This window comes from Anopheles merus, chromosome 3L (assembly GCF_017562075.2).
Source record: "Anopheles merus strain MAF chromosome 3L, AmerM5.1, whole genome shotgun sequence".
Lineage (NCBI taxonomy): Eukaryota > Metazoa > Arthropoda > Insecta > Diptera > Culicidae > Anopheles > Anopheles merus.
This window is the reverse complement of record NC_054085.1, coordinates 35,677,183-35,701,966: the sequence shown is the minus strand read 5'-3', so window position 1 is coordinate 35,701,966 and position 24,784 is coordinate 35,677,183. Positions and strand designations below refer to the sequence as shown.

Genomic DNA, 24,784 nt, shown 5'->3' with positions numbered 1-24,784 from the left:
TAAAAAAACCCCATGTACGGGCTAACCGGGCAAGAAGAAGAGTGCTCTCTTTGCTCGGCTTGCCGTACTAAATTCGATTTAATGATTCAACCCATACTCTAGAAATAGCAAACAATCGGCAAATGGTGTCAACCTCTACCAACCTACCAAGCTGGCGTGTTTGTTGTTTTGCGCGTACATAATCCAGCAGCGTGTTTTGAAAAGAGCAAAATGGTGTGTTGCCCCCAAAAGCAAAGCATGCAAAACGCAACGTTTAAAACATTCCTACGAATTTTTCAACGAATGCAAAAACTACTGGCCAAAACAAAGAGAGAGAGAGAGAGATTGCGTCAAAGTACTAGATCGGTTGAGCGCGTTGATTGAATGGAGTTCCTGAAGCCGTACGTCCCGGGACAGCAGCTAAAGGAGAAGAAACTGTTAGCTGCCGTTTCTCCAAACATAAATCCACGCAAAATAGTACGCCAGTACGTAACGGGCTAGAGCCGGAAGCAACACAAAACGTAAAGCCAATGCCGTGTAAGGTACTTCGATTAAGCTTGTTCAAAAACGTGCGTTCTTTTGCTAATTTATTCAGTTGATGATAGGACCTTGCGTTATCTATTGTGTGAGTCTGCGCCACACGCTATCCTGTAAAAACGCGCAAGAGAAATGGGTTTGCGCATAGAGTGCGCGAGTGTTGTGGATTTGTATAAGTTGATAAGTGTCGGACGAAGGGGGATATGTTTTTGGTCTTTTGTCTTAAACGATCGCGCAATGAGAGATTTAAAACTTTAGTATGTAAATGGTCTTTTTTTGTTCAATCTTAGATGAGTTCGTTTTTAAGGCAAACGAAACTTGCGCGAAAGGATATATGTGTGAGTGTGTGTGTGTGTGTATGTGTGCGATGAATGTAAGTGTTTGTGTGAAAGAGGATTGGCGCCCTGACACCTGAGATGTTAGACCGGCCGTATGCGTGGAGTGACTGCGTTAGAGAACTAGTTGCAGTGCGCTAGAGGATGTAGTAGCGAGCGAGGTACAAAAGGCGACAAAACAGAGTATTAACCTAGGAGGAGAGAAAGATTTGTGCGCGCAAAGGCAGAATTTTTCGTTCGTACTGGGGGATACATGATGATCCACCCCGTGGTTGTTGTTTTTACAAAGTTCCTGCTGTGGGCGGACTTTTTTTTACGCATAGAAAAACAGCCGCGATCAGCCATGCCACTGCCGCCATGCCAATCCCCCAGTAAGGGGGGATTTGGATGGATGATCTGCTCGACTCATCTGCGTTGGTTGCATTTTTGGCATCGCAGTTTTTACTTGATTACTGCATTCGCTTCGCCCACTGCTTCAGCGGAGGGAAGGACAAACCGTGCGGGACGGACGGACACCGTTGCCGCAGCTGCATCGAATATGCTAAGCGCCGCTGCCCTTCCCCTTTCGTGCCGGGACGGGTTGACCAAAGACTATCGGATAAAAAACGATGATGATGTGAGTGTTGTTTTGCTGAATACCAATGAGACAGATGGGCAACGGGTGGTTCCGTTTTTGGGATGGTAGACCGGACGAACAACGCTTCCCTGTCGGAACAACTTCAACCAGCCAGGAGTGTAACTCCCTCCCGGAAGCAAGTTGTCACAGCGATGTCTGCCCCCAATACCCTAACCCTCAATTTCTAACTATCTATGGTGAAGCAGGCAAGCTTGCAGCGATCAAGTAGACACTACAAGCAACCAAGACAGATGCTGGCTCTTTTAAAGTTGCCATCAGAGAGGGAAAGACGAGCTATTAAAGAGAGATACAAAGAGGTGCGCCCTGGAGGATACAAACCGCAAAATAAATCGTAGAAGATAGCTAGGATGATGTGGCGATGAGGCCTCCCTTTTTGATTTTAGAAGCGCATAAGATGAACCAAGGTTCTGCGAGGCGTGTGGCGTGTGTGGCGCCTCTGGAGCGTCCCGACAAACACACGCCCTTGCCCGAGAACGAATCTGCCCCTTAGAGAGAAGCAACGGATTGTGAACCGGGCATGCCTTATTAACTATTTATTACGAAAACACGTTAAGCGATGAGCATAAGTGCTTGTATGTGTGCGTGAGTGAGCAAATGTGTGTTTGGGATGTAAGTGTATATGTGTGTGTTTGTATGTATAGAGGAACGTCGGAAAACAGGGGAGGAAAAACGCGACGATACGAAGCTGCGCGCGGCCACATTGAAACCAGCCAAATCCATCCATTCTCTTGGCGCGTCACGTTGCGTGCCGACCACTGCCGCAAACTTCTCTTGGTTTCCAAACTCCTTTCATATCAGAACCATGAGCAGGAAGCGAGAAACCCGGGGACAGAGAGAGAGAGAGAAAGAAGAAGAAGAAAAGGAAGAAAAAACTACAAACCCATTACCTCAGGCAGAAAGTGCATTACACTTGGGGTGGAACATTCTTCCCCACCCTGGGGGGAAACCGTTTGCGCACGTGCTGATATCCCTTGCGCGCGATACAAGGAAAAGCAACGAATTTGACCTCTCTTACCTCAAGCGAGTAGAAGGCGCCGCCTTCGCCGCGTTACAAAATATAGGCCACCGAGCATTTATTGCTGAGCGCGCCCGACGCCCGCCTGTTACTGGCGATCGTGTGTGGTGCAGTTTAAATTTGCTACCGGAACCTCCACCCCGGGGTTAGCCCCGGGGATTGTGGGCGAAATTCAATTTGCAACTAGTTCCCGATTTTCTTTTTTAATTCTCCCCACCCCCCGCCCCCTTATTAAATGTAGAATGTTATCGTAATGTGCTAAAAGTTAAAGAATGTTCTTTCTTTTTTTGTAACACGTGTTTTGCGGGAAGAGGTTATGATGCCTCCCGCAAGCAGCCACGCACGTGTTGGTTCTGTTTGACTATTGTACACTATTGTAAGCGCTAGTAGCCAGGAGAGAGGGTGCCGCCCGTCATCCTCGTCGTTTTGCTTAACTTATTGTTGAACGAGGAGTTGTAATAGTGTGCGCATTATAGGCGTAAACTTGTTGAGATTGTTGTGCCCCTTACTAAACATCCCTTAGTAGCCTTATTTTATGCCTGTTGACTCCTCCGTTTTTTCCCACAATCTTTGAATTAATGGCTGTTTATTTCCTTACCCGTACCTCATCCTCCATCCGCTCGTGCTGCCGTCGCTGCTGTGAATGTTTGTTTGTTTGAGTAGGTGTCTACGGGGCATTTGTTAACCCCGTGTAAGCGAAGTACCTCAAATCACACGGCACGGAAGAGTGGGCGGGAGCTGGATGGATGTGGAAAGGTAAGCAGAAGATATATAATCAAAATAGTTTTGTTTCCTTGAAGAACTTTTTTTGTAGCTCTGAAGATGTTTTGTTTGTTTGTTTTTTTAACATAATATGCATAGTCTTTCTAATTATATTTACACATCCATACATACATACTCATTACAACACCCCGTACCTTACTTATCCCCCCCCCTCCCCCCCCCCCCCCCCCAGCACTACTACTACTACTACCGAATCTTCCAACAATAGTTTAAACCGTCGCTAACGGGCGAAACGCAAACAGGAGAAAACCGATAAATCACGGGCTAACTAGGTTTATAACTTCTCTTTTTTTTGTAACAAAAGCATACAAAGTTTTCAATTCAGCTAATACATGGTGCATCGCCGGGAAGTTTAAAGAATAACGCATTATGCTTATAATTTGTAACATATCTTGTAATTCGGGAAAATATTGTTTTAGAGCATTCATTTCTTTTTGTAGTATGTTTTAGTGATAGTGAAATGAAATCGGGTTAGACGTGGGCACTTGGCACATATGCTCAACATTGGAGGAAAATTATCACGCACGCTTCATGCGTGTACCACAAGTTTTGGCTACTCGTTTTGGTGGAACACAACATTTGAATTTCGGAATCTATCGTGGCGATATTTAAACGCACACGGAAGAGACAAAAATGAAGCATATACACACATACACATGGCGCGGTTGGCGCAGGTGGAAAAATTCTAAAGGCAAACCCAAACTAGAAAATCAAACCTCGAATGAAGCTCACAAACCAAGGGTAGAGTTAGAAAAGTGTCGCTAATGTAGGAAGTAATCTTGTACACAGGAACATCGCTTGCGTGTCCGCAAAAGCTGTCCTAATATAGTTCCGATAAATGTGAAGAAATATATATAGAAAAGGACAGTGCTATACACATGGTGTTCGCTACCACTCACCACTTGGCCCAGCATACATACATCGGAGCGGCAAAACCATATTCCAAATCAACTGAAAATCTTGCACTACAAACACAAATACGCGATTCAATTTAGGCAAAATGGGATGAAAACCTGCAGCAAAATATCCTCCTTACTTATCTAATCTAAAACTCGTGTGCTTGTAATAGTGCTTTCACAACAAGAAAGGTTGCAGAAAGCGCAAGGAAACCTATAAAAGAAAGCATTTCCTACGGAGAAGAAACAACACGAAAACACGCAAGAACTAAGTACTAAACACAGAAAGAAGAGAGAAAGAAAAACACACATACTAATATACAAGTACTACTACCGTTGGACTGAGAGAGCAGGACACGCGCCGTGTGAGAAAAAGAAAACCAAAAGAGTGAAACAAACAACTAAAAAGAAACTGAAACGTGTGACGTTTGTTCGTTTTTTTGTCTACTATTTATAATGGTGCGCGTGTACAACGGGCGCTCGAGTTCTTTGGTGCAAGTGAATAGGTGGACATTTTGTTGGACAACGGCACGAAGTAGGCGGCGCCATGTTGCGCCATGGGTGGTGAAATCAGAATTGTATGTTGAGAGGCGCCAGCACATCGTTGTACACGGAGGACCCGAGATCGTAGCAAGTATAAATAAGAAGAATTCGTAGAAGCAGCGAATGAAGTTGGCAAGAGATAAGAAGAAGGTACGCAAGAGGACAAACAGTAAACAAGAGAGACAAAGTGACTAAAATCAATTGTTAGATTTTTTTATTATATATATTATATTGAAAATATATTATATATACACATATTTGAGGAAGGAGAAAACAAGACAAAACAAAACGCAGGAGAAAAAAAAAGATGAAATGAAGATACGGATCTTATGGAGTAAACAAAAAAAAAGTAAGATGGAGGCCATCGTTTAGCTTGGACAAAGCATTAAGTATATTAAGAAGTGGAGCAGGACAAAGTGCGACATTCGTGAGGAAGAGTGTGAGTGAGAGAGAGAGAGAGACAGATGACATCGGTTCGCTTTATTAAGTATTGATTCATTTCGGAGACGAAGGTACAATCGAGAAGAAAACAAAACAAACAAAATCGTACAGTGTGTGTTGTTCCCTTTTCGCCCATCAGCAAGGGCGTGGTGTTTTGAACAGTGCGTGTTGCGCGGAGAAGAAACGAGAGTAGAAAGAGTGAAGCAAAACAAGCAGATGATATTTAGCTAACAACTTTAATATTTATTGAAAATACTAGAGGCTATAATATCGTTGAATATTGGTAAACAAAGCGGAACGGAACCCAAGGCAACGCGAAGGGTATGGCGGACTTGAAGAAGATGGCGTGAACTTGAACTGAGAACTGAGTTAGGAAGGAAAGTGTTTCGTTGCAAGTGCAAGTGTGCTCGCTGTGTGGAGAAGAAGCGTTGACCGAATGTTGCTCGCTCACCACTCACCGCTCAGGCGAGTTGTTTGGAAATGGTGTAAAAGCTGGAATCTTTAGCTGAGACAACAAACAACAAAGAGAAAACATCGCTCCCATTTGTTTGTTGCTGTCCAGCGGAACAGCTCTGCAGAACCAGTTGATGAACGCGTGTGTTGGTGATGTAAAAATTATTTTATCTTTAAACTTATCGAACACCGAGTGCCACTTAGTAGTTGGTAGTGAACGAATTTCGCCCGCGAGATGGCGCTGCGTTATATTAATGCATCACCACTCAATGCGACTCAAAGCGACTCAAAGCGGTACATATCGCCGAACAACGTACTGGAGAGCAAGACAGAGAGAGAGAGAGAGATAGAGAGAGATAGAGAGAGAGAAGAGAGCGAAAGAGAACACAGAAAAATAATCAAACTCTCTGCAAAATGCTCCGCTCTGCAGTGAAGAGCAATGTACACGTGTAAGTTTAGAGTGTACTTGGGTTGTAACGAAAAGTGCGCAAAGTGTGTTGTTTTAGTATTTTCAAGTGTTGTGATATGACGAGGCATTTAGCTTTCGAAGGTGTGTTTTGTTTTTTTGTTGGGTTAAATTTAATGTTGTTCGGAATTCAGTCTTGTTTTGGTGATGTTTGTTTTATTTTTGCGGTACACGATGAAAAGTCTTCCCAATACGGGGGAAGTAAGAAAAAAAAACACATTCTTCTTGGCCAGTGTAAGAAACAACGTAACCTTTTTAGCACACTCACACACTGTTAATTAACTTTTCAATCTTTACCAAGGACGCTGTTAAAAACAGTCCTTAATTCTTTTTTTTTTCAATGGTTCGGATGTAAACCGAATAATTTATCTGGAAGTCACAACCATGAACACTTTTTTAACCATGCCCAAATCACACACACACACACAAATGCCAACACAATCGATCAGAACGGACAATTTCACCAACGCCTGTCTCGTTTCACACGCCTATAGAGAACATATATTTTTTAAACACACAGTTCTGGTGTGCTACAGATTCATGCTTCCTGGAAATCTGGTACAAAAACAACCCGCAACAGTACAAAAATGACGTTTGTTTGTTTTTTTTTTTCGTGCGAATTTAATAATTCCACGCCGCTCGCCGTTACTGACAAGACGACAAGATGATGGAATCCGTTTGGATTTCCCTTTTTTTTTACATTGCAACAATCACTTGCAGAGAGGATGAAGGATCCGCTGCGCAAACCCGCTGCCCGGAAAAGTTCACCACGCACAGCAAACAGCAGAAACACGCATGCGAAATGTACAAACACTTGATGAAACCGTTGTAAAGTGTTGTTATTTTTCACTTTCCTTTAACGCTCCGCGTCAAAAGAATCGAACTCAACTTCGACCCAGCTGAACAATACTGCAACAATGGAAGGCAAAGCAAAACTAAACACTGGAAGAATACAACACCGAATGAATAGCGTCCACACTACACTCCGCTTGATGGAAAAGAAACATAGAAGCAAGATTATGGCCACTCCTGAACAATGTGCAAGAATAATGGCAACAACAACAAAAAGAAAAAAACATGGCAAAACTCTCCTAACACACACATACACAAATACACAAAGGTAATAGAGCGAATTATGCGCCTATAAGCCAGAGCAAGAACCGCGAACATGAAAACACGCAAACCGAGAAGGCAACAAACAAAAATTGGAAGCAGAAAAAAACGATACAAAAGCTTTTAGAGAATGCTAACAGAGGAAGGTGACACCCTGAACAAACATGGCCGAAAGAGAAATTGGATAAATCTAAAGCCCTCGAAAGAAGCTTGTATCACTGCCAGATATAAAAGAGAAGACACAACAAAAAAACAAAAAACAAAACAAGATGAAAAATGAAATGCAAAACGAAACTACTATCATAAGCGAATTCACAAAACAAACAAAACTATCGAAGATTTGGAGTAGAAGAAAACATAGATGAGCAAAAGAGAAACACTAAATAATTAAATATGGATAACCACGCCAGCCCGAGACAAGGTGATCGGACAAAAAGATGATGAAAACAAAGCATGAAACTAAATCTTTATTGGCAATTAACGTAAGCTATTAGTTGAGGTACACTCGCGTACACACACAACCAATGATGATGATTAGTCTCACCCCGAAAAACTGGCAAGAAAACATACGGTACCATTAACCATAACACGGTGTTAGTTGATGTATTATTGGAAACAGAAAGTGAAACGGACATTTTGGCTAAATTTGTGTGAGTGTATGTGTGTTACAGTACATAAAATTAACAGAAAAGCGATCAAAAAGCAAACAAAAAAAGAAAAAGTTAAAAATTAAACACAAAACTAATGATTTAATTTCGAAACCCCTTTTCGAATTGTTCTATTGTAATACTGCTGCTAATACATTTGAATTGACGTGAAACATATAGTGAAAGCATAAAACAAGCACGCAAAATGAATAGAAGACAGACAAAACATTAAACAATCAATGCATAATCCCAAGGGCGCAGACCTGCACATTTGCTGCACAGACGATTGGTAGTTTTTAATGCTTTTTTATCATTTAATCTATCATTACCGTGTCACCCTTTGGTGGGTATTAAAATTAATGCAATACAAATAGATCTTAACACTTTTAAGCTAACAACACACCACCTCCACCCAAACCTTTCTCTCACACCCTCCCTAATTGGCGTAGAGTATATGGTAGCAAAAGGAGCACATACTTTGAACGAACTTTTTAATAAATGTCATACCCATACACTGATAGACCGTAGAAGATGAAGAAGAGGAAGATAAAGATCACCTTGTCCCAGCAAACGGGCTGCAATCGCTGATCAATATGACGCAAAAATTCAACACAAGAAAAAGAAAACAAAAAAAACATGAAAAGCATCTTGGAAATAGTGAAGCAAAAAAGCAAATTCAGGTTTGAAATGATTGAAATGAAATATTTCGAAAAACACTGTTTATACCTCATGGTTTGAAGATAGAATATAATAGCCAACAAAATCGTACACTATCTAAACGACACATACACAGAGAGATGATAAAGCAAAGGGAGGAATACAAAGATACAAAACCAATATGTGTACGCAAGATGCACACTGCAAAGGGCAAGACACACACACACAAGACACAACAGAATGGTGCATCAGTAACCAATCAAAGCGTGTAAATGATGGCCAACTATCTACCTACACCCGCGTGTGTACTAACCAATGGCAGAAAGGCAAACACTAACTCCTCAATAATATATAGTAATAATAAGCCTACTTCACATTGAGACACAAAAGGGAAACAAAAAACACATCCGCAACATACAACTTGAAATTTGATGTTTGAAAACACACAACTTATAGAAAAATGAAGAAAAAAAAATGTCTAACAAATCCCAATATCACTGCTAAGATCAGTATGCAAATTTTCAAACACTAAATGAAACCTCATCCCTTCTGAAACCAAAACCGAAACAAATATCCATTTAAAAGTAGCAGACGCGGAGAGAGTTTTCTTAGTTTGATGTTCCACACACGGGTGGGTTTATCAAAAACAATGGTTCACTATATTCCAATGGGTCGTTGTGTTTTTTCGCTGTAGAATCTTGTAGAACTATTGTAATTGTTGTGTTTTTCGCCCAACGGGCAAACAGGCAACGCTTATGTTAGTGTCTCCCCTGCCTAAAGTGCACACAACACATGAGGAAAGTAAACATTAAAAAGCATTAAATCATACAACTATATCCCGATACAATGTCTTAAACCGGAGGCACCAAATTGGATGAGTGTAGTGTGTAAAGAAAAGAAAAACATATATTTGGTTACTTCATACCTTGGGAAACAAAACATAAAAAAAACATAAGCATACAAGAAGAAGTAAAAACAATTCAACACAAGCGTTTAAAATTAATTTCTCATTATAATTTTAGAGTAATAAAAACAAAATGCTAAGAATGTGTGAAACAAGACAGCATACACAAAACAAAAAAAGAAAACAAGCACAACATAAAGCGCGCTTACAAAAAAAAAGTTTGAAGAAAAATTATGCTTTATTGTACTACCAGGGGGATAAAAACAAAATGCTACTTTTCGCTTAATTAATTGCTTACTATGAAGATCGACTACTTGTACTACTTCTATGGAATACTGCATGTGTTTTGTATTCAACATTACTTTAATTTTTCGTACATCCGCCGAATTGAGAGCCAGCAATGTTGTTTTGAGCAAAAGGAAGAGCAAAACAAAACAAAACAATACAATACAAAAGAGAGGAAAAAACACGAAAAATTAGAGCTAATAATTGCTAACAGAATAAGCAACCAAAAGAAGGGTATTGATTTTTGCAACCATTATACGCAAAGGATGAAATAGAACGCCACATCAGGCTGCTAAAGAAGAAAACGAGACGAAACAACTACATTTGTGTATTTCAAAAAAAAAAGCAGACAACTAACGCCTCTTCTCCTTTTGTGCCGATTTCTAAGCGAGCTTGTGTGCTGCAGCACGGAGAAAACATACATTGTTTTTGGTTTATTGTTTCGAAATTATTATGTTGATGCATTATACACACACACACTATGATTTGCTTGCGTTATCGTTTTTTAGGGCCCTGTAGATCGTTTCAGTGTTAGCTTTTATTTTCTTTTTTGAAGGACAAAAGTGTTAAAACGGGAGAGCGTAGAGAACAGGCACATACAGATGATGGGGTAAGAAACAAAACAAAAACATAAAACAACAACAACAATCCATTACCACCACCATTCAGCCGAAAACGGGCAAGGAAATGCATTTTTGTGTTGTTAAAGACGGATTAATTTAAAATAAGCTAGCTAGCTAGTTGCGTTCCCAGCTCCTCCTAAGTGTAAAACCCCTTTCAGTTAGTGTGTAAGCGATTTTAGCGATTTAAAAGTAAATGAAAAAAAAAAACAATAGAAAATAGAATGCGCAAGTAGAGGGGGGGAAAACCACAAAACATCTCTTTACAGTACAACACACAAACACACAGATAAACACAAACAAGCTAACACGGCCACCATCGGCTTTGTTTTTACATGCAAAAATGGAGACTGAACTACACCTAAATCGAAATTGATGGTGGTGGTGCTAGTATGCGTACGTGTACGTGTATTTGTGTGTGTGGTTCCGTGTTGTGTGCGCTGAATATCATTTGAACCGCATAAAAATAGTAGAAAGATGTAGCGAGAGAGAGAGAGAGAGTGAGAGAGAGAGAGAGAGAGAGAGAGAGAGAGAGAAATAGGCAGGTTAACCCGTTCGACCGATGATTATTCCCAATTATTCTTGTTACTACTACGATTACTGCTACTTCTACTACTACCACTACTACTACTACTTATTGTACTACTGTCACCACGCAAACACCGCAAGTTGTTAGGCTTTTGAAAGGCAGTGGAGAAGAGCGAGGGCTTTGCTCGCGAGGGAGAAACATGAGGAGAAACAGTTCGTTATCTTCCGCGTATCATCATCCTTTTTCCTGCTACTTAAGGACGGTTTATCAAGTTTTGCACATTGCCCCCCCCCCCCCTTGTTCTCATCCTCTTGTTTTGTGTCTGTGTGTTAAGTTTGATTTTTCTCTAATTTACCTAATGTTGCTTTATATACCTTGACAGAGTTGCACAACACAAAAAGTGAAAGTTTTTATTTTTTCTAATTTTTGAAACACAGAAGTCAATGAAAAACAGTTAAAATAGACAAAAGAAAATTAATAACAGTTTCAAACATACCTCAAGATCGTAAAACAATCACAACACAAACACAGTAACGAATGGGAAAATGGGAAACAAACAGAAGAATACCCCCAGTGTGTAAAGTGGATGAAACCAAATGGACACTGCAAAACGTTTGAACTTGTTTTTGGTCCCCGTAAGATTATTTTCTTTTGTACTTTTTTTTTTTTATTTGTTGTTTTTGTCAAATCTCATCTTTTGCATAACCGTCGCCGTTCGTCGCGCGTGGTCGTCGTCGTCGTCGCCGTCGTCGTTCCCGAACCCTCCCCTGGGGCGAAAAAGGATAATGAGTGGATGTGTTTTAGGATATAATGCAAATAATTGACATGCCTGTGTGATAATAGTTTATATTCCTGTCATTATCTGTATTTATATTCTTCCCCCCTCCCCCTCCCCCACCCCTCCCACCAGCAAAGAAGGGCAGTAGGAATTGGGGCAGAGAGCGAGAAAGGAAAGGAAAAGGATGCGGTTAGTTTGTTTGGAGTTGGTTTTTTTTGTTTGGGGGAAAAGGAGCAAGGAAAGCATGTGTGGGAAAGGAACGAAGATCAAAGAAATGGAACCGGAAGCGAGCATACAGATGTTTGGGAAAAGGATCGCGAAGGGAGACAACTGGAATAGGGAGAGGATAAAAATAGTTTTTTTTGTTTTTTTTTTTAATTATTATTACTGTAAAAAAAGGTAGGGCAACAAATGGAACCAACTATAAGCGCGAAGAAGAGATAATGGGAAAGAGAGAGAGCGCGAAAAGTAAGAGGGAAATGGCGTGGTGAGGGTTTGGGCAACATGAAACCAATATATATATATAGAGACTCCCATATATATATAAAGGATAAAGATTTATATATACACCTAGGTTGTAGGATTGGTGAAACACTGAAACAAGAATGCTTATTTCTCTCGTACGATTCTTTAAAATTATTCTAATTGCTAAAGCGAAACTACATTATCATTAGTTGTAGCCTATTATTACTATGTTTATTATTATTTTTTTAATCGTAATCATCATGACTATAATTACTATACTTATAATCATAGTTTCCTATTTTTTCGTTGTTTTCACCGGACAGACACATACAAAGCTCACACCGTGCAAAGAAAAAAAACCCCATGCAAAAGGCTTGAGAAAAGGAAAACAAACATTAAAAATACATGGAGGCAATCATTAAATATTATACACATCTAAATCACATAAACACACATATATAAATCTATCGATAGAACTTTATAATTTTCGAATTTCTCATAGTGGTGGTACGGAGCTTAACAATACACAAATACACATACAAAAAAAAATGGATAAAAAAGAGTAATAAATAAAAATGGTAAAAAGCTACATTTATGTTTATCCTACATAGACTGGTCTCAGTTGTATGCTGGTCTTAGTGCATGAAGTAATAAAAAAAAAGAAGAAAAAAAAAACATGTTTGAACGTAAATTTAACAAATCATACAAATCACGTAAAACAAACAGATGTGTTGTGAGAAGTAAATTTGATTTCTATTATGAAAAAAAACACACACACACTAAATGCAGTAAAAAAAAATCATAGGGTAGAAAAGAAAATTGCGTTTTCAGTTATAGTACTTTTATTTCGTCACTCACCACGCGTAAGAAAAAAAAACACATTCGCAAGACAACTTTCAAACCAAACTTATTTGGATTAAAATTGAAACAAAAAAAAAAAACATACGCATTAGAACAGTACTGCTTGCTATTTGACACAACAATTTAACGGCACTCGTTTTACAACTATATCATAAACTGTAACAGCAACAAAAAAAACAGAAAGGCATAGAAAACGCTAAAGCTTTACATAATCTTTACAATAGCCAATCTAAAACACAAAACAGTTAAAGCAAAAGTTTAAAATGGGAAAAGAAAACAAAAATCAATAACAATCAAAATGGTAATACAGTACAGACCATACTCCCATCAAACATTTAAGTAAGTCAGAAGTAAATAAAGATTTGAAAACATACTTATAACTCAATACAAACCATTGCGAATACAGAGAAAATAGATAAACAGTGCAGAAGAATGTTTGTGTGCGGTCTCACAGAAGATTAAAACTACCCTCTCTCCCACCCCAAAACCAGATATCCGAGTTCGGTGAAAATAAACACTTGTATAATCAGCTTAAGGCATTGAAGTTTGAACAAGATTTTAGCGCCGGAGAGGAGCCGCCGTCGAAGAGAATGAGAGAGAGAGAGAGAGAGAGAGAGAGAGAGAGAGAGAGAGCGAAACCGTGAAGCGAGAAAAGTGAACCGAATGGCGCGCAATCAGTTGAAGGGGAGGGAAGACGAAAAAGAAGAAGAAGAAGCGTGCACGCATATTGAAAGGCGAGAAGAGTGGAAATGAAAAAAAAAAATCTACCTCACTACCTCTATTTAAAGTAAAAGTAAAAGTAAACGAAGAATGAGTATAAGAAAAGAAAATAATTTAACAAACACAACAAAAAAAGAGTAAAACATGAATCAAATAAGTAAAAACACATACAACAATTTGTTCACCCATCCGGTGTAAAGGAATAAAGAGATAGAGAGAGAGAGCGAGAGAAGTAAAGGAAAGGAAAACAAAATAAACTCCAAAAGAACATGCTTACCAAATTGAGGAAGCTGCACGCAAAAAGCCAACCGCGTGCAAGAAAGATTCTAAAACACTTTCATTAAGATCAGTACAGAAACAAGAGAAAAAAAAAGCACAATGGTACAGCAAAACGGAGAAAAGAACAACACCTACAGAAAGGAGAGCGAAAGAGAGAGAGAATGAAAAAAACATCCAATCATACGGAAAAGGAAAAAGTTGTCATCTAAACAGGGACGTGGAAAAGCAAAAAGACAACTTTGCTAACAGAAAGTGAACAGGAAGGAAAAATAAGTGAAAAGAAACGCAACAACAAACAAAAGCAGATTGCGCAATTAGAAACACAATAGAAACGATAGAGAAAGAGAGAGAGAGAGAGAGAAAGAATAAGGAAAAACAAGTAAAGCAAAAAAGTGGAAAAAAGTGGAACAAGAAACAACATGCAAACAAACAAACACACACACTAAACTATATAAATACATGCCGAATGATGATGGATGATTTTTTTTAATTTTTCTGAATAAATTTAATTTTTTCAAAAAAAACCGCCTGTGTCCGTGTCCCGTTTTGTAAGCAGCTGTGCGTGTGCGTAGTTGTGCGTAGTCGCGCAGTGTGAGAAAATCAATCGCAGTATGCCGTTGCTTTCGGATCGTTCCAGATGGCAGAAGAGGGGTGCATCAACACAGGACCATTAGTTGGACGAAACTGGCTAGTAAAGGAAAGTTTTTATTCATCTTTGCTTGATTTCTATCGTGTGAGAATGGGCTGTGCAGTGAGCGAAGGTAATTAGTAACTTGAAAGAAGTTTCGTTTTATTCTAAAACTCGATTGGCAATGCGCGCACGGCAAGCGGCGGCAAGGGAAGCGAAGGGTGAGTAGTAGTACTGTGCTGATTGCCCTCCCCCCTTTCACGTCCCCGTAGCCCTTCCCTCTGCAGCATTTTCGGGAGCAAACAAATAGCAAAAACCATTTCACTACGCTAATGCAACGTTTCACCGGGCGGGCGCTTCCTGGCTCCTTCCGCACTGCCGGTGTTGGGATAAATAGAGCGACACTTAAAGCTAATCCTTCTCAACCCTGACCCTTTCTCCTGTCTTCCTACTCGTTTGTCCTCTCTTCACTGTTCGCGCCGTTTGCTAGAGCTATAATGCCTGACTTCACCGAGGCCTCAGCGGTTGCTGAGGCTGCTGCCGATCTTCTTCTCGAACATCTTCTTCGAATCACAGAAGCCGTGCTTCGTCTTGCCGAACGAGTTCGGACCGGATGAGGTGGGCGTATCGCGCCCAATGTTGCGCATCCGCATCCGGCACTCGGCCGGCATCTCTTCCGGCTCGCTGTCGTCGCTGTCGTCCGCCAGCCGGAACGCGTTCGCGACCGGTTTCATCAGCCGGGGCGGTTCCTTGCTTGCCGGTGCCGCCAGCTTCATCTGTATGCCGGCCACCGGTGGCTTTGCCGGTTTCGCACCCGGCGCTGTGGACGTTCGACTGATCGCACCACCGCCGCCGCCGCCGCCACTTCCGCTGCCTCCAGCTCGCCTTCCCACCGTGCCTTAAAAACGAGAATGAGGTGGGCGTCCCTCGGAACAATTAGCCGGCGCGCGTTTAAATGTGCGTATGTTGAGGGGAGAAGGTAAGCGCATGCGATATTTCAACGGAGTGTGGGGGTGGAATAGTAGTTCAGGACGGGGAGGGAACGGGATAGCGGTGTTTGGAAAGGCGGAGGGAAATAGATCTCACCACCCGGACCGGTTCCGGTGCCGTTCGGGCCGGCACGGCCGCGGCTATCGAGCGCTTCCTGCCTTCGGCGCCGTTCCTCCTCGTCCTGCCGGTACTGCCGGTGCTGCTGCTGCTGGTTTCTTTCCTCGTACCGGTCGTCCCGGTACGATGCGGAAGCGGACGATGATGACCCGTGGTGGCGGGCGTTGTGCGAGGCTGGTGAGCGGGACCGGGACCTTGACCGTGACCGGGACTCGGACGAGTCCGAGCGGGATTTGCTGCGACTCAGCCGGGGCCGATGGTTCGAGCCGTGCCGTGTCTCATTCCGCTGCCGTTGATCGTATTGTCCTGTGGAGAGGAGGGGGGAGCGGATGTTAGTGACCTTTTCCTGGATGCCATTACCCAAGAGCTCCTCATACCTTCGTCACTTCTCCGATCCCAACGACTCATGTTTGCTGTGTGGGTGTGTTTGTTTTGGGTTTCCCCTCTCGTGCCTTGATTCCTCTGTGTTCCAATTGTCCTCCAAACCCTTGCCAAAGAGATAATCAGCAGTCGTCCGTCCGTCGCACGTTTTACATCACACGCTTTACGCTTACACACACATGTTACATACGCACACACCAGCGATGGGTGGGCCTGTATTATTATTATTTAAGGACTTTGCAGAAAGAGACTCTTCTTCTTGCACAAAACGGAGGCGCTAAACAAAACAACTCTTCTCCGGCAGTCCTTTTTTGACATTCGCAAATGCGGCGCTGAAGCCGCGTTTACAAGGTGCGGAGAGAAGATGTTTGTTTAAACTGTTCGAAGGCGTACTGTAGGGGCGAAAGCGATCTAAATGATTTTGAAACGCTCTAAAAGTCCTGTTTATTCTGCAGAACCCATAGGTAGCGGTAATCGCTCAGGCGGGCGTGAGTGAGTTTTCTGAAAACGTATGGAATTTGATACCCACTGTGGGTGACATTTTGGAAACGCTTGCGTCAGATTCAAGAAATTTTGATTGTTCCGCACGCACGCCCGCAGGAGCGACTACCATTATCTCACCGTTCCTAGCACTGATCCTGAACCAATACTGTTTTCAGAACTTATACAGATCCTGTAACTGGTTTCCAATCCATAACCTTCCCGGGACTGATCCTGCATCAAGATGCTATACTGCGCTTTGAAGCGGCCAATGCTGGAATACGCTTCGATACTATGGTGGCCTTTAGCTGCTCGCCCAATGGGTCGTTTAGAGTCGATCCAGTGCAAGTTCACGCGGTTCGCTTGGGCTCCTGGAGTGTCCAACTGGACTATGAGGGGCGCTGTGAGATGCTTGGCCTGAAGGCTTTGAAGCAACGGAACTATTTTTCGCGCAAAGGCTATTTTCCACGGTTCTTTCTAGGCTCTAGCATCCAATCCAATCCAATTGAACCAATTTGCGATAACCCTTGGAAGAATTCGTTTTAGAGCGTTTCTACATACACCGAGACTGCAGGTGAGAGATGGTTGTGAGAGCGTTTCTACATACACCGAGACTGCAGCTGAGAGATGGCTGTGAGAGAATTGACAATCTGTTTCTCACGCCGGTGTGTCCAGAAGCTCTGAAAAGCGCCGAGAAGAGACTTTTAAAATGATGTTCAAAAAATTCATTTTAATCGCTAAAATGAAGTCAAAAAATCTTCTTTTATTTTTTAACAATATTTCTACGATTATTAGACGGCAAAAATGCAGACTATAATTGATCGTTCGCCATAAACTGTCAATTCAATTTTTTCTCAGCTCCATCGTTCTTTGCATGCTGAGTAGATTTCTCTCACCGAAAATGCTGTCAGTCGCTGTCAAAGCATGCTGTCAGTTATTTTCTCAGCTGCTTTCTCGGTGTATGTAGAAACGCTCTTAAAGATTTTTTAAAATTGAAATAAGATTATCTCAATATCGCGCCATCTAATGGTACGTGGAGACATGCACTAAGCTCTAAATGTCGACTGGGAACGCAAGGTGTTTACATGCATCGCCGAGACGTTTGTCGATCGTTGTCATCGTCAGCGACCAAAATCGTCGTGCACTGTATGCATGGGAATCACGGCAGGAATCCCGATCCTTGTTTTGATGGGATATCGAGTGCGTTTGCATACATGATGGTTTGAAGGACATCTTAGTGCCAGGATATATGTTTTAAGAACCGTCAAACCGGGCCTTGAATAGGGTTATCCATTTACATCCAATTACTGCCCTCGAAGAGTGGCTCTGTAGCCAACGAAACCGTTTCAATCCCGTTTCAAACCCACTAGTCCGTTTCTTTCCACCACAATGCGCACCCACACGGACATCGAACGCAAGAGTATGTTCCGATTAGATGGAATTCCTTTCAGCACCGGAGGTGCTCGCTTATATTTCACTCGCCTCTTAGCACATTCTCTGTTCCCCCTTCTTACAATGTATAGAAACACGAAACTCGAATGCAACAACCTGAACCACCACCCGAGGTCCGGGATCGCCAAAAAACAATTCCCATCCTAATCGAACCAGCAATCTTCTCCTCTATCCTTCCTTCGCACTCCGTTCCTGTGTTCCCGAGAGCGGTTGTTGTTGCTAAGATGGTGTGTGTGTGTGTGGGATGGTCGGGAACACGTCCGAAGGAGGGAAGAACACTCGACCCGGCGACAGGCGCTTACTTGCGCTGGGCGTTTTGCTGTCGGTTCATGTCCTTCGGGAAGGATCGCTGCGGAGGCGTACGGATGCGACGGGTCTCCTTCGAACGGTTACGGACAACCTTCGAGTGGATGGCGCACGACACGCAGTAGTGCAGCTTGGCATACAGTTTCGGCAGTACGTATGCTGGAAAAAGGGGGAGAGGAGAAGAAGCATTCGCAAAGCAGATTAGTGAACGGTTCGGAAGGGAAGGGGAGTTGTATGAATGGATGTTCTAATCGATCAGATAGCAAATATTCGAATTCATCTCTTTTCGAAAGATCCAAAGTGGTATGTTTTCCTCACGTAGAAACGTTTATAGATAGAGCTGTGTTCATTCCGCTGGGTTGGGGAATGCTCAAGTTCAGATAAACGTGATACTCACAGCTGTACACCGAAGCGTCGGAGATGTCCCGAACGGCAGCCGCTTCCACGATGTTGCGGATGACGAACTTCTTGATCGCCTTATCCTTCGGCACGCAACGAGCGCAGTTGGTGCAGCGGACGGCTTTCACATGGCCGCGGTTGTGCTTGCAGCGTCCTCCATTACGCCTCTTCTTAGTCTGCGCACCGTCGCATCATCGGGGGGTCCCACGGCAACAATGCAAGTAAACAAGAGAACCACCAGATTAGTCAAAAGCCACAAACCACCACAACCATCATTTTGAGTCGGTTTTCATGGCTGTGTGTATTATTCTTCCCCGACAGCCACGCCATGTTGAAACGCATGCACACCCCACTGTGTGTAACTTGGGGTATGTGCGTGCGTGTGTGTCTGTCTGTGTCGATACCACACCGCCGGGCAGAGGCTGACACCGGACGCGCGGAAGCTCAATTTTCACCGCCCGCCGGGGCAATTTCGGGGAAAACCACAATCAATTTCACTTCCAATACGTTTTCCGCAGTGAATAAATCCAGTTTCGCACAGTTCCACGGGGATTTACGGCCGGTTTTTTAACAAATTTTACGCACTTACCATTTTGGTGACAGATCAGTAACAGTACCACGGAAGTAGAGAACGGCAAGGTCTGCTTCTCGCTTGCACGAAGCCTGGCATTTTGACGTTTCTGCTGTCACTGGCAGATTTGATCGTCGATTATTCTAGGAGGTAGGAATATAAAATCTATGAGGATTAATCGATTCTGTTGAAGAAATAATTTTTCTACAAAAGCTTTGCACTTATTTTGTTGTGTGTTTATTTATCGTTCAGCTTGCATTTTGATGATGGATGTTATGTACTTTTTGTTTTAATTTTACATTGGTTCAAACCGGTACATTGATTGTTTATTTCGGCGAAAATCAGACTTATTATTTATTCTGGATTTAATAGATCAAAATGGACAAAATGTAGTTGATACTCTTTTCTTTTCTCTATTTTTCATTATTTTACATTTTTTGTGAGTTTTTAAAAACTTCAAGCTCCACTTCCGGTTGTGTAGATCGACATTTGTTTGATCGATTAAGTTCAATATGACCGTTATTTGAAATGATTTGAAGGTTTGTTCAATTTTAAACGCGAAATAATCCAAAGGAAGAATTGTTGGTGCAGTTTCCGATTCTTTCTTACAATTCCAGCCAGTAATTTCACTATCTTCCCAACATTTCCGCAACATCGATCAATTCAATCCAGCTTGAACTGGATTCCAACATTCGATCGGGCTCGCTCCATTCCGTTTGACAGTTCCAGTGTGTTGGTGTGCGTGCGCGTGCTTCAACGCTGTTCGCTGGCTGCGCCGTATACAAATCTTCTGCTGGAGCACGGGTTTGTTCTGTGCCCCTTTATTATTTCTCGCCCGCAAAACATAGCGACAACATAATAGTGCATCCGTTTTGCTAGCATAAATACCGTATGCTGCTGTGCTTGTGCTGATTCCATCGCTTGGTTGTGTTTATCCATCCGATCCGGTGCAGTTGGCGGGGGCCCGTAAACAAGACGCAGGTTTGTTTTGTTTCTTCTTCGGTACTTCTTGCCCCCGACCGAGGCCTCCGATTAGTGAGACAGATCGGGTTAGTTGCTTTAAAAATAGCCAAACGATCAAAGTAGTCGAAGAATGTCGAATCTCAATCCTTCGCTCTATTGTACCATATTGCTGCCATCCAAAATGGTGCAAAACCCTCGTTCCGTCCGGTGCAAGTGTTTATTTACATAGTCGATCGGTCATTCCGGCTGTCAAATGGTTCCGTGCGCTAGTGCTACCAGTGCCATGAGTGTGTGTGTGTGTGTGCATTGGTGTATGTGTGTGTTTGTGCAATGGGCAACGTAAACCCATCGGCCGCAGATGTGAGATAGCCGGGTGGCATACGACCACTCGGATCAGCAGCAGCAACACACAACACATCGTCATCGTCATCGTCCGTCATCACGCTCTCCTTGCTCTGTCGATCTGTCTTGTCGTGGGGGAGATCTTGATACGCTTATCACCTGTGAAGCCGGTCTGCCACTAGCCGGTCCTAATCACGAGAGTCATTCCGTGTTGCTTGTCGTTACCGTACCGTGTGTGTCTCGTAAACTCGTAACTGTTGCGAACAAAATGGCCATGTCGGTGCTGCGTACCTTTACCCGCAATATGGCCACCGCTGCCAAGATTAACAATGTGGTCGTTGTGGGCGGTGGACTGATGGGTTCCGGCATCGCACAGGTAGGTGAAAGTGAAGCCGCGACAGGACGGTTCCAAAGTCCAAAGGTCGTCTCGTTCACGCGGAACGATCACGAAACGGCCCCCCTCGCACAGTGGGCCCGGATGCTGCGGTGTGCCGGTTTAAATTCATTTTCCGTTCTATAACCCCCCTCCCCCTCCACCACCTTTCGCTAGGTTGCCGCGGCCACGGGCCACAATGTGACGCTGGTCGAGATGAACGATGCGCTCGTGGAGAAGGCGATCGGTGGCATCCGCAAAAGTCTGGAACGGGTGGCCAAAAAACAGTACAAAGACGATGCCGCCAAGGGCCAACAGTTTGTCGACGGCACGCTGGCAAAGATCGGTGGCGCCACCAAGCCGGAGGTGGCCGTGGAGGGAGCGGACCTGGTCGTGGAAGCGATCGTCGAGCGGATGGACGTGAAGCACGCGCTGTTCGGCAAGCTGGACGAGGCGGCCCCCGCTCACACCATCTTTGCCAGCAACACGTCCTCGCTGTCGATTGCCGAGATTGGGTCGGTGACGAAGCGGCAGGATCGGTTCGGGGGGCTGCACTTCTTCAACCCCGTGCCGGTCATGAAGCTGCTCGAGATCATCCGCACCGACCGGACGTCGGACGAAACGTTCCAGGCGCTGCAGGCGTTCGGACAGCGGCTGGGCAAGGCGTGCATCACGTGCAAGGATACGCCCGGGTTCGTGGTGAACCGGCTGCTCGTGCCGTACATGGCGGAAGCGATCCGGCTGCTCGAGCGGGGCGATGCGTCGCCGCGCGACATTGACACGGCGATGAAGCTCGGCGCCGGCTACCCGATGGGACCGATCGAGCTGGTCGACTACGTCGGGCTGGACACGACCAACAACATCCTGCAGGGATGGCACGAGAAGTTCCCGAACGATCCACTGTTTGTGCCGATCCAGTCGCTCCAGAAGCTCGTCAGCGAGGGCAAGCTGGGGGTGAAGAGTGGCGAAGGGTTCTATTCCTACAAAAAGTGAGATGGGAGAAAGCAGGACGCTGAGGAAGGTTATATTTAATAAAAGCATTTAGTGTTTGGGGCAGCATTGATTGTTGACCGATTTGTATGCTCCGAAATGCACATTGTGCGGCGTCAAAGGTCCCTAATGGGTGTGTGTGTGTGTGTGTGTGACTGTGTGTCCTATATTGACGTTCCGTACTTGTGTTCGTTTGTTTTTTGTTTTGCTTTTATCAGATAAGCTCCCCCTTGATACGCGCGACTCTGTTTTTGTACGGCGGGTCATTGGGAGTTGTTGTGCGCGAAGAACCGGCTGTGACCGCACTCGCTGATCTCCGTGTCCGTGTACGAGCAGCTTTTTTCGGTCCCATTTGGTGTTTGCAAAAGTGCTAAATTGTTGTGTGCGATGGCAGCGGCAGCGGTGAATATTAAGCACGTCACCGTCATTGGTGGCGGTGTGATGGGTTCCGGCATTGCGATGGTAAGTGGGCTCGTTAAAAAGGCCACAAAAAATTGGAATGCAATTTCCCTTTTTGGGGAGGGACAGATAACAGCCGCCAACGGGTACCGGGTGACCGTGGTCGAGGTGAGCGAGGATGCGGCCGGGCGTGCGAGGCGCCAGGTGGAGAAGGATCTGCGCCGGATGGCCCAACACGTCAGCAAGGGCAACGAGCAGGCGGAGGGTAAATTCTTCACCGACACCGCCGCCCGCTTGGCGTACAGCGTGCAGCTAGAGGAGGTCGTTGCCGGCACCGATCTTGTGATTGAAGCGATCGTGGAAAATCTCCAACAAAAGCAAACGCTCTTCAAACTGCTCGATCAGGTATGTGCGTGTGTGACCTCTCTCCCTCTTCATCGTTTGCTAATGCCTTTCCATCCTTCCAGAAAGCACCCCCTCACACCATTCTCACCAGCAACACATCCTCGCTGTCGATTGGCGAGATTGGTTCGTCGGCCGCCCGCAAAGATCGCATCGGTGGGCTACACTTCTTCAACCCCGTGCCGATGATGCGGCTGATCGAGGTGGTGCGCACGAAAGACACATCAGACGGGACGCACGAAGCGTTGCTGGCGTTTGGGAAAAGTTTGCGCAAAACGTGCATCACCTGCCGGGATGTGCCGGGCTTCGTCGTCAATCGGTTGCTGTTTCCGGTGATACACGAGGCGCTCGGGATGGTGGAGCGGGGCGATGCGACCCACCGGGACGTGGACGTGGCGATGAAGCTGGGGCTCGGCCATCCGATGGGCCCGTTCGAGCTGATGGACATTGTCGGGCTGGACACGGTGCGCTCGATACTGCACGAACGGCACGCGCGCAACCCGGCGGACGAGGGAACGCGGCCGAGCGAACTGCTCGAGCGGATGGTGGTGCGCGAGAAGAAGCTGGGGGTGAAGTCGGGCGAAGGGTTTTACAGCTACAAATAAAAGAGTGATGGGTGGATGGGTGGTGGTGGTGGTGGTGGGTTTACGTTTGACCTGTGTTTGATCATTGGAAGAAATATACTTTAAAACGGCTTTTTAAATATTCTTTTAAATCTTAATATTTTAAATTGCTTGAATTTTCACCCTTATTCTCACTTTGGTTTTACTCACCCCTTCTTTTTGTAGACCGCTTATCTCCAACACCGAATTGAATTGCAATGAGTCGCCGGATTTAAGATAAGACCGACGACACACTCACACACACACACACACACACACACACACACACACACACACACACACGTCTGTTCGAGTTCGTTCGTTTCGTTCTGCTCATCAAACCCACCCCCACACGGCCACAGTATGTCGCAGGGGGACGGCCCCGCACCATCCAAGCTACCGGCCGGTGTGTCGCTGCTGGAGAACCAGGTCGCCGGCCACACCGCCGCCCAGGGTTGCCTGGGGCTGCTGAAACCCATCGGCGACGACGGCGACGACGCTGGCACGGTCCTGAAGCCAACCGGCAAGGTACAGTGCGGTATACGCGAGATCGCTTTCTACGAGCGGCTGGAGGAAGTGCGACGTCGGCACCGAGAAGCTGGCGGTGACGCCGAGGAGGAAGGTCTCTGGACGCCGCTGTTCCGGGTAGTGCCACAGTATTACGGCCACCCGAAGCTGACCGTGGACGGGCGGGAGGTTGAGTTCATCCAGCTGGAAGATTTGACCGCCGGGCTGGAGTGGCCATGCATCATGGATGTGAAGATTGGGCGCCGCACGTGGGACCCGCTGGCGACGCCCGAGAAGCGCCGGGCGGAGGAAGGCAAGTACAAAGCCTGCCGGCAGCGGTACGGGCTGTGCATTCCCGGCTTTCAGTTTTACGCCGTGCGCAAGGGAGGCGCGCTGGTGCGGCACGGGAAGGATTACGGCAAGCGGCTCACCGAGGACAACATCCGTGACGGTGAGAATGGTGGAGAATGTTGAGGAGACCACACTGAGGTGATACTAATCGGGGGGGGGGGGGGGGGGTGTTTTTTCCCTTTTTTGTAGCATTTCTGCTGTATTTAAACGCAACGGAAGATGGACGACTGTCGCGCACGCTGCTGGAACGATTCCTGGCCGATTTGCGCATCATACGGGATTGGGCGCGCAAGCAAACCACGCTCCGGCTGTACTCCAGCTCCGTGCTGCTCGTGTACGATGCGGCCCAGCTCGGGCAGTGTGGAGACAGTGCACTGCAGAGAAACACAAGTCTGAACGCTTCGAACGGCCAAACGGCAGCGGCGGCGCCGCTGACCGTTAAGGCACGCATGATAGACTTTGCGCACGCCTTTCCAGCGGACGCTTCCGAAGCCGGCACCGTCGACGACAATTACTTACAGGGAGTGGAGAGTTTGGTGGGCCTGTTCGAACAGTTTCTTGCCGCTGACGGAAACGTTGACTAAAAAA

At 44.9% G+C, this 24,784-nt stretch overlaps 5 protein-coding genes across 7 annotated transcripts; 3 read left to right on the top strand and 2 right to left on the bottom strand.

Moving 5' to 3' along the window:
• The first annotated feature begins 14,555 nt into the window (after nt 1-14,555).
• LOC121600293 (inositol hexakisphosphate kinase 1-like) lies at nt 14,556-24,782 on the top strand. Of its 3 annotated transcripts, none has more exons than XM_041928753.1 (3): nt 14,556-14,704; nt 23,525-24,296; nt 24,386-24,782. In XM_041928753.1, exons 2-3 carry the CDS (start codon nt 23,702-23,704, stop codon nt 24,778-24,780), a joined length of 990 nt encoding a protein of 329 aa, XP_041784687.1. In that variant the 5' UTR covers nt 14,556-14,704; nt 23,525-23,701; the 3' UTR covers nt 24,781-24,782. The 3 variants fall into 3 exon arrangements, with proteins under 3 accessions (XP_041784687.1, XP_041784685.1, XP_041784686.1); XM_041928751.1 differs by lacking the exon at nt 14,556-14,704 and adding an exon at nt 19,890-20,248; XM_041928752.1 differs by lacking the exon at nt 14,556-14,704 and adding an exon at nt 19,890-20,316.
• Nucleotides 14,636-16,387, bottom strand: LOC121600298 (protein no-on-transient A-like). The gene is made up of 3 exons (XM_041928758.1): nt 16,056-16,387; nt 15,658-15,984; nt 14,636-15,469 (listed from the first exon to the last, which is right to left on the bottom strand). The coding sequence occupies exons 1-3, from the start codon at nt 16,084-16,086 to the stop codon at nt 15,090-15,092; spliced, it is 738 nt and encodes a 245-aa protein (XP_041784692.1). The 5' UTR covers nt 16,087-16,387; the 3' UTR covers nt 14,636-15,089.
• Nucleotides 17,965-19,374, bottom strand: LOC121600299 (40S ribosomal protein S26). The gene is made up of 3 exons (XM_041928760.1): nt 19,286-19,374; nt 18,695-18,872; nt 17,965-18,456 (listed from the first exon to the last, which is right to left on the bottom strand). Exons 1-3 carry the CDS (start codon nt 19,286-19,288, stop codon nt 18,290-18,292), a joined length of 348 nt encoding a protein of 115 aa, XP_041784694.1. The 5' UTR covers nt 19,289-19,374; the 3' UTR covers nt 17,965-18,289.
• Nucleotides 20,314-22,001, top strand: LOC121600296 (hydroxyacyl-coenzyme A dehydrogenase, mitochondrial-like). The gene is made up of 2 exons (XM_041928756.1): nt 20,314-20,948; nt 21,123-22,001. The coding sequence occupies exons 1-2, from the start codon at nt 20,841-20,843 to the stop codon at nt 21,936-21,938; spliced, it is 924 nt and encodes a 307-aa protein (XP_041784690.1). The 5' UTR covers nt 20,314-20,840; the 3' UTR covers nt 21,939-22,001.
• LOC121600297 (hydroxyacyl-coenzyme A dehydrogenase, mitochondrial-like) lies at nt 22,085-23,439 on the top strand. The gene is made up of 3 exons (XM_041928757.1): nt 22,085-22,397; nt 22,464-22,739; nt 22,802-23,439. Exons 1-3 carry the CDS (start codon nt 22,323-22,325, stop codon nt 23,339-23,341), a joined length of 891 nt encoding a protein of 296 aa, XP_041784691.1. The 5' UTR covers nt 22,085-22,322; the 3' UTR covers nt 23,342-23,439.
• Nucleotides 24,783-24,784: the final 2 nt, after the last annotated feature.

Bases quoted from the DNA above. Each gene is read 5' to 3' on its own strand.
- LOC121600297 (XM_041928757.1), top strand. From the start codon at position 22,323: ATGGCAGCGGCAGCGGTGAATATTAAGCACGTCACCGTCATTGGTGGC. The intron at 22,398-22,463 runs GTAAGTGGGCTC...GGGGAGGGACAG, and splicing joins TGGGTTCCGGCATTGCGATG to ATAACAGCCGCCAACGGGTA. The intron at 22,740-22,801 runs GTATGTGCGTGT...CCATCCTTCCAG, and splicing joins TCTTCAAACTGCTCGATCAG to AAAGCACCCCCTCACACCAT.
- LOC121600299 (XM_041928760.1), bottom strand. The intron at 18,457-18,694 runs GTGAGTATCACG...CCCTTTTTCCAG, and splicing joins CGACGCTTCGGTGTACAGCT to CATACGTACTGCCGAAACTG.
- LOC121600298 (XM_041928758.1), bottom strand. From the start codon at position 16,086: ATGAGTCGTTGGGATCGGAGAAGTGACGAAG. The intron at 15,985-16,055 runs GTATGAGGAGCT...TCCTCTCCACAG, and splicing joins GGATCGGAGAAGTGACGAAG to GACAATACGATCAACGGCAG. The intron at 15,470-15,657 runs GTGAGATCTATT...CTCGTTTTTAAG, and splicing joins CACCGGAACCGGTCCGGGTG to GCACGGTGGGAAGGCGAGCT.
- LOC121600296 (XM_041928756.1), top strand. From the start codon at position 20,841: ATGGCCATGTCGGTGCTGCGTACCTTTACCCGCAATATGGCCACCGCT. The intron at 20,949-21,122 runs GTAGGTGAAAGT...ACCTTTCGCTAG, and splicing joins TGGGTTCCGGCATCGCACAG to GTTGCCGCGGCCACGGGCCA.
- LOC121600293 (XM_041928753.1), top strand. From the start codon at position 23,702: ATGTCGCAGGGGGACGGCCCCGCACCATCCAAGCTACCGGCCGGTGTG. The intron at 24,297-24,385 runs GTGAGAATGGTG...CCTTTTTTGTAG, and splicing joins CGAGGACAACATCCGTGACG to CATTTCTGCTGTATTTAAAC.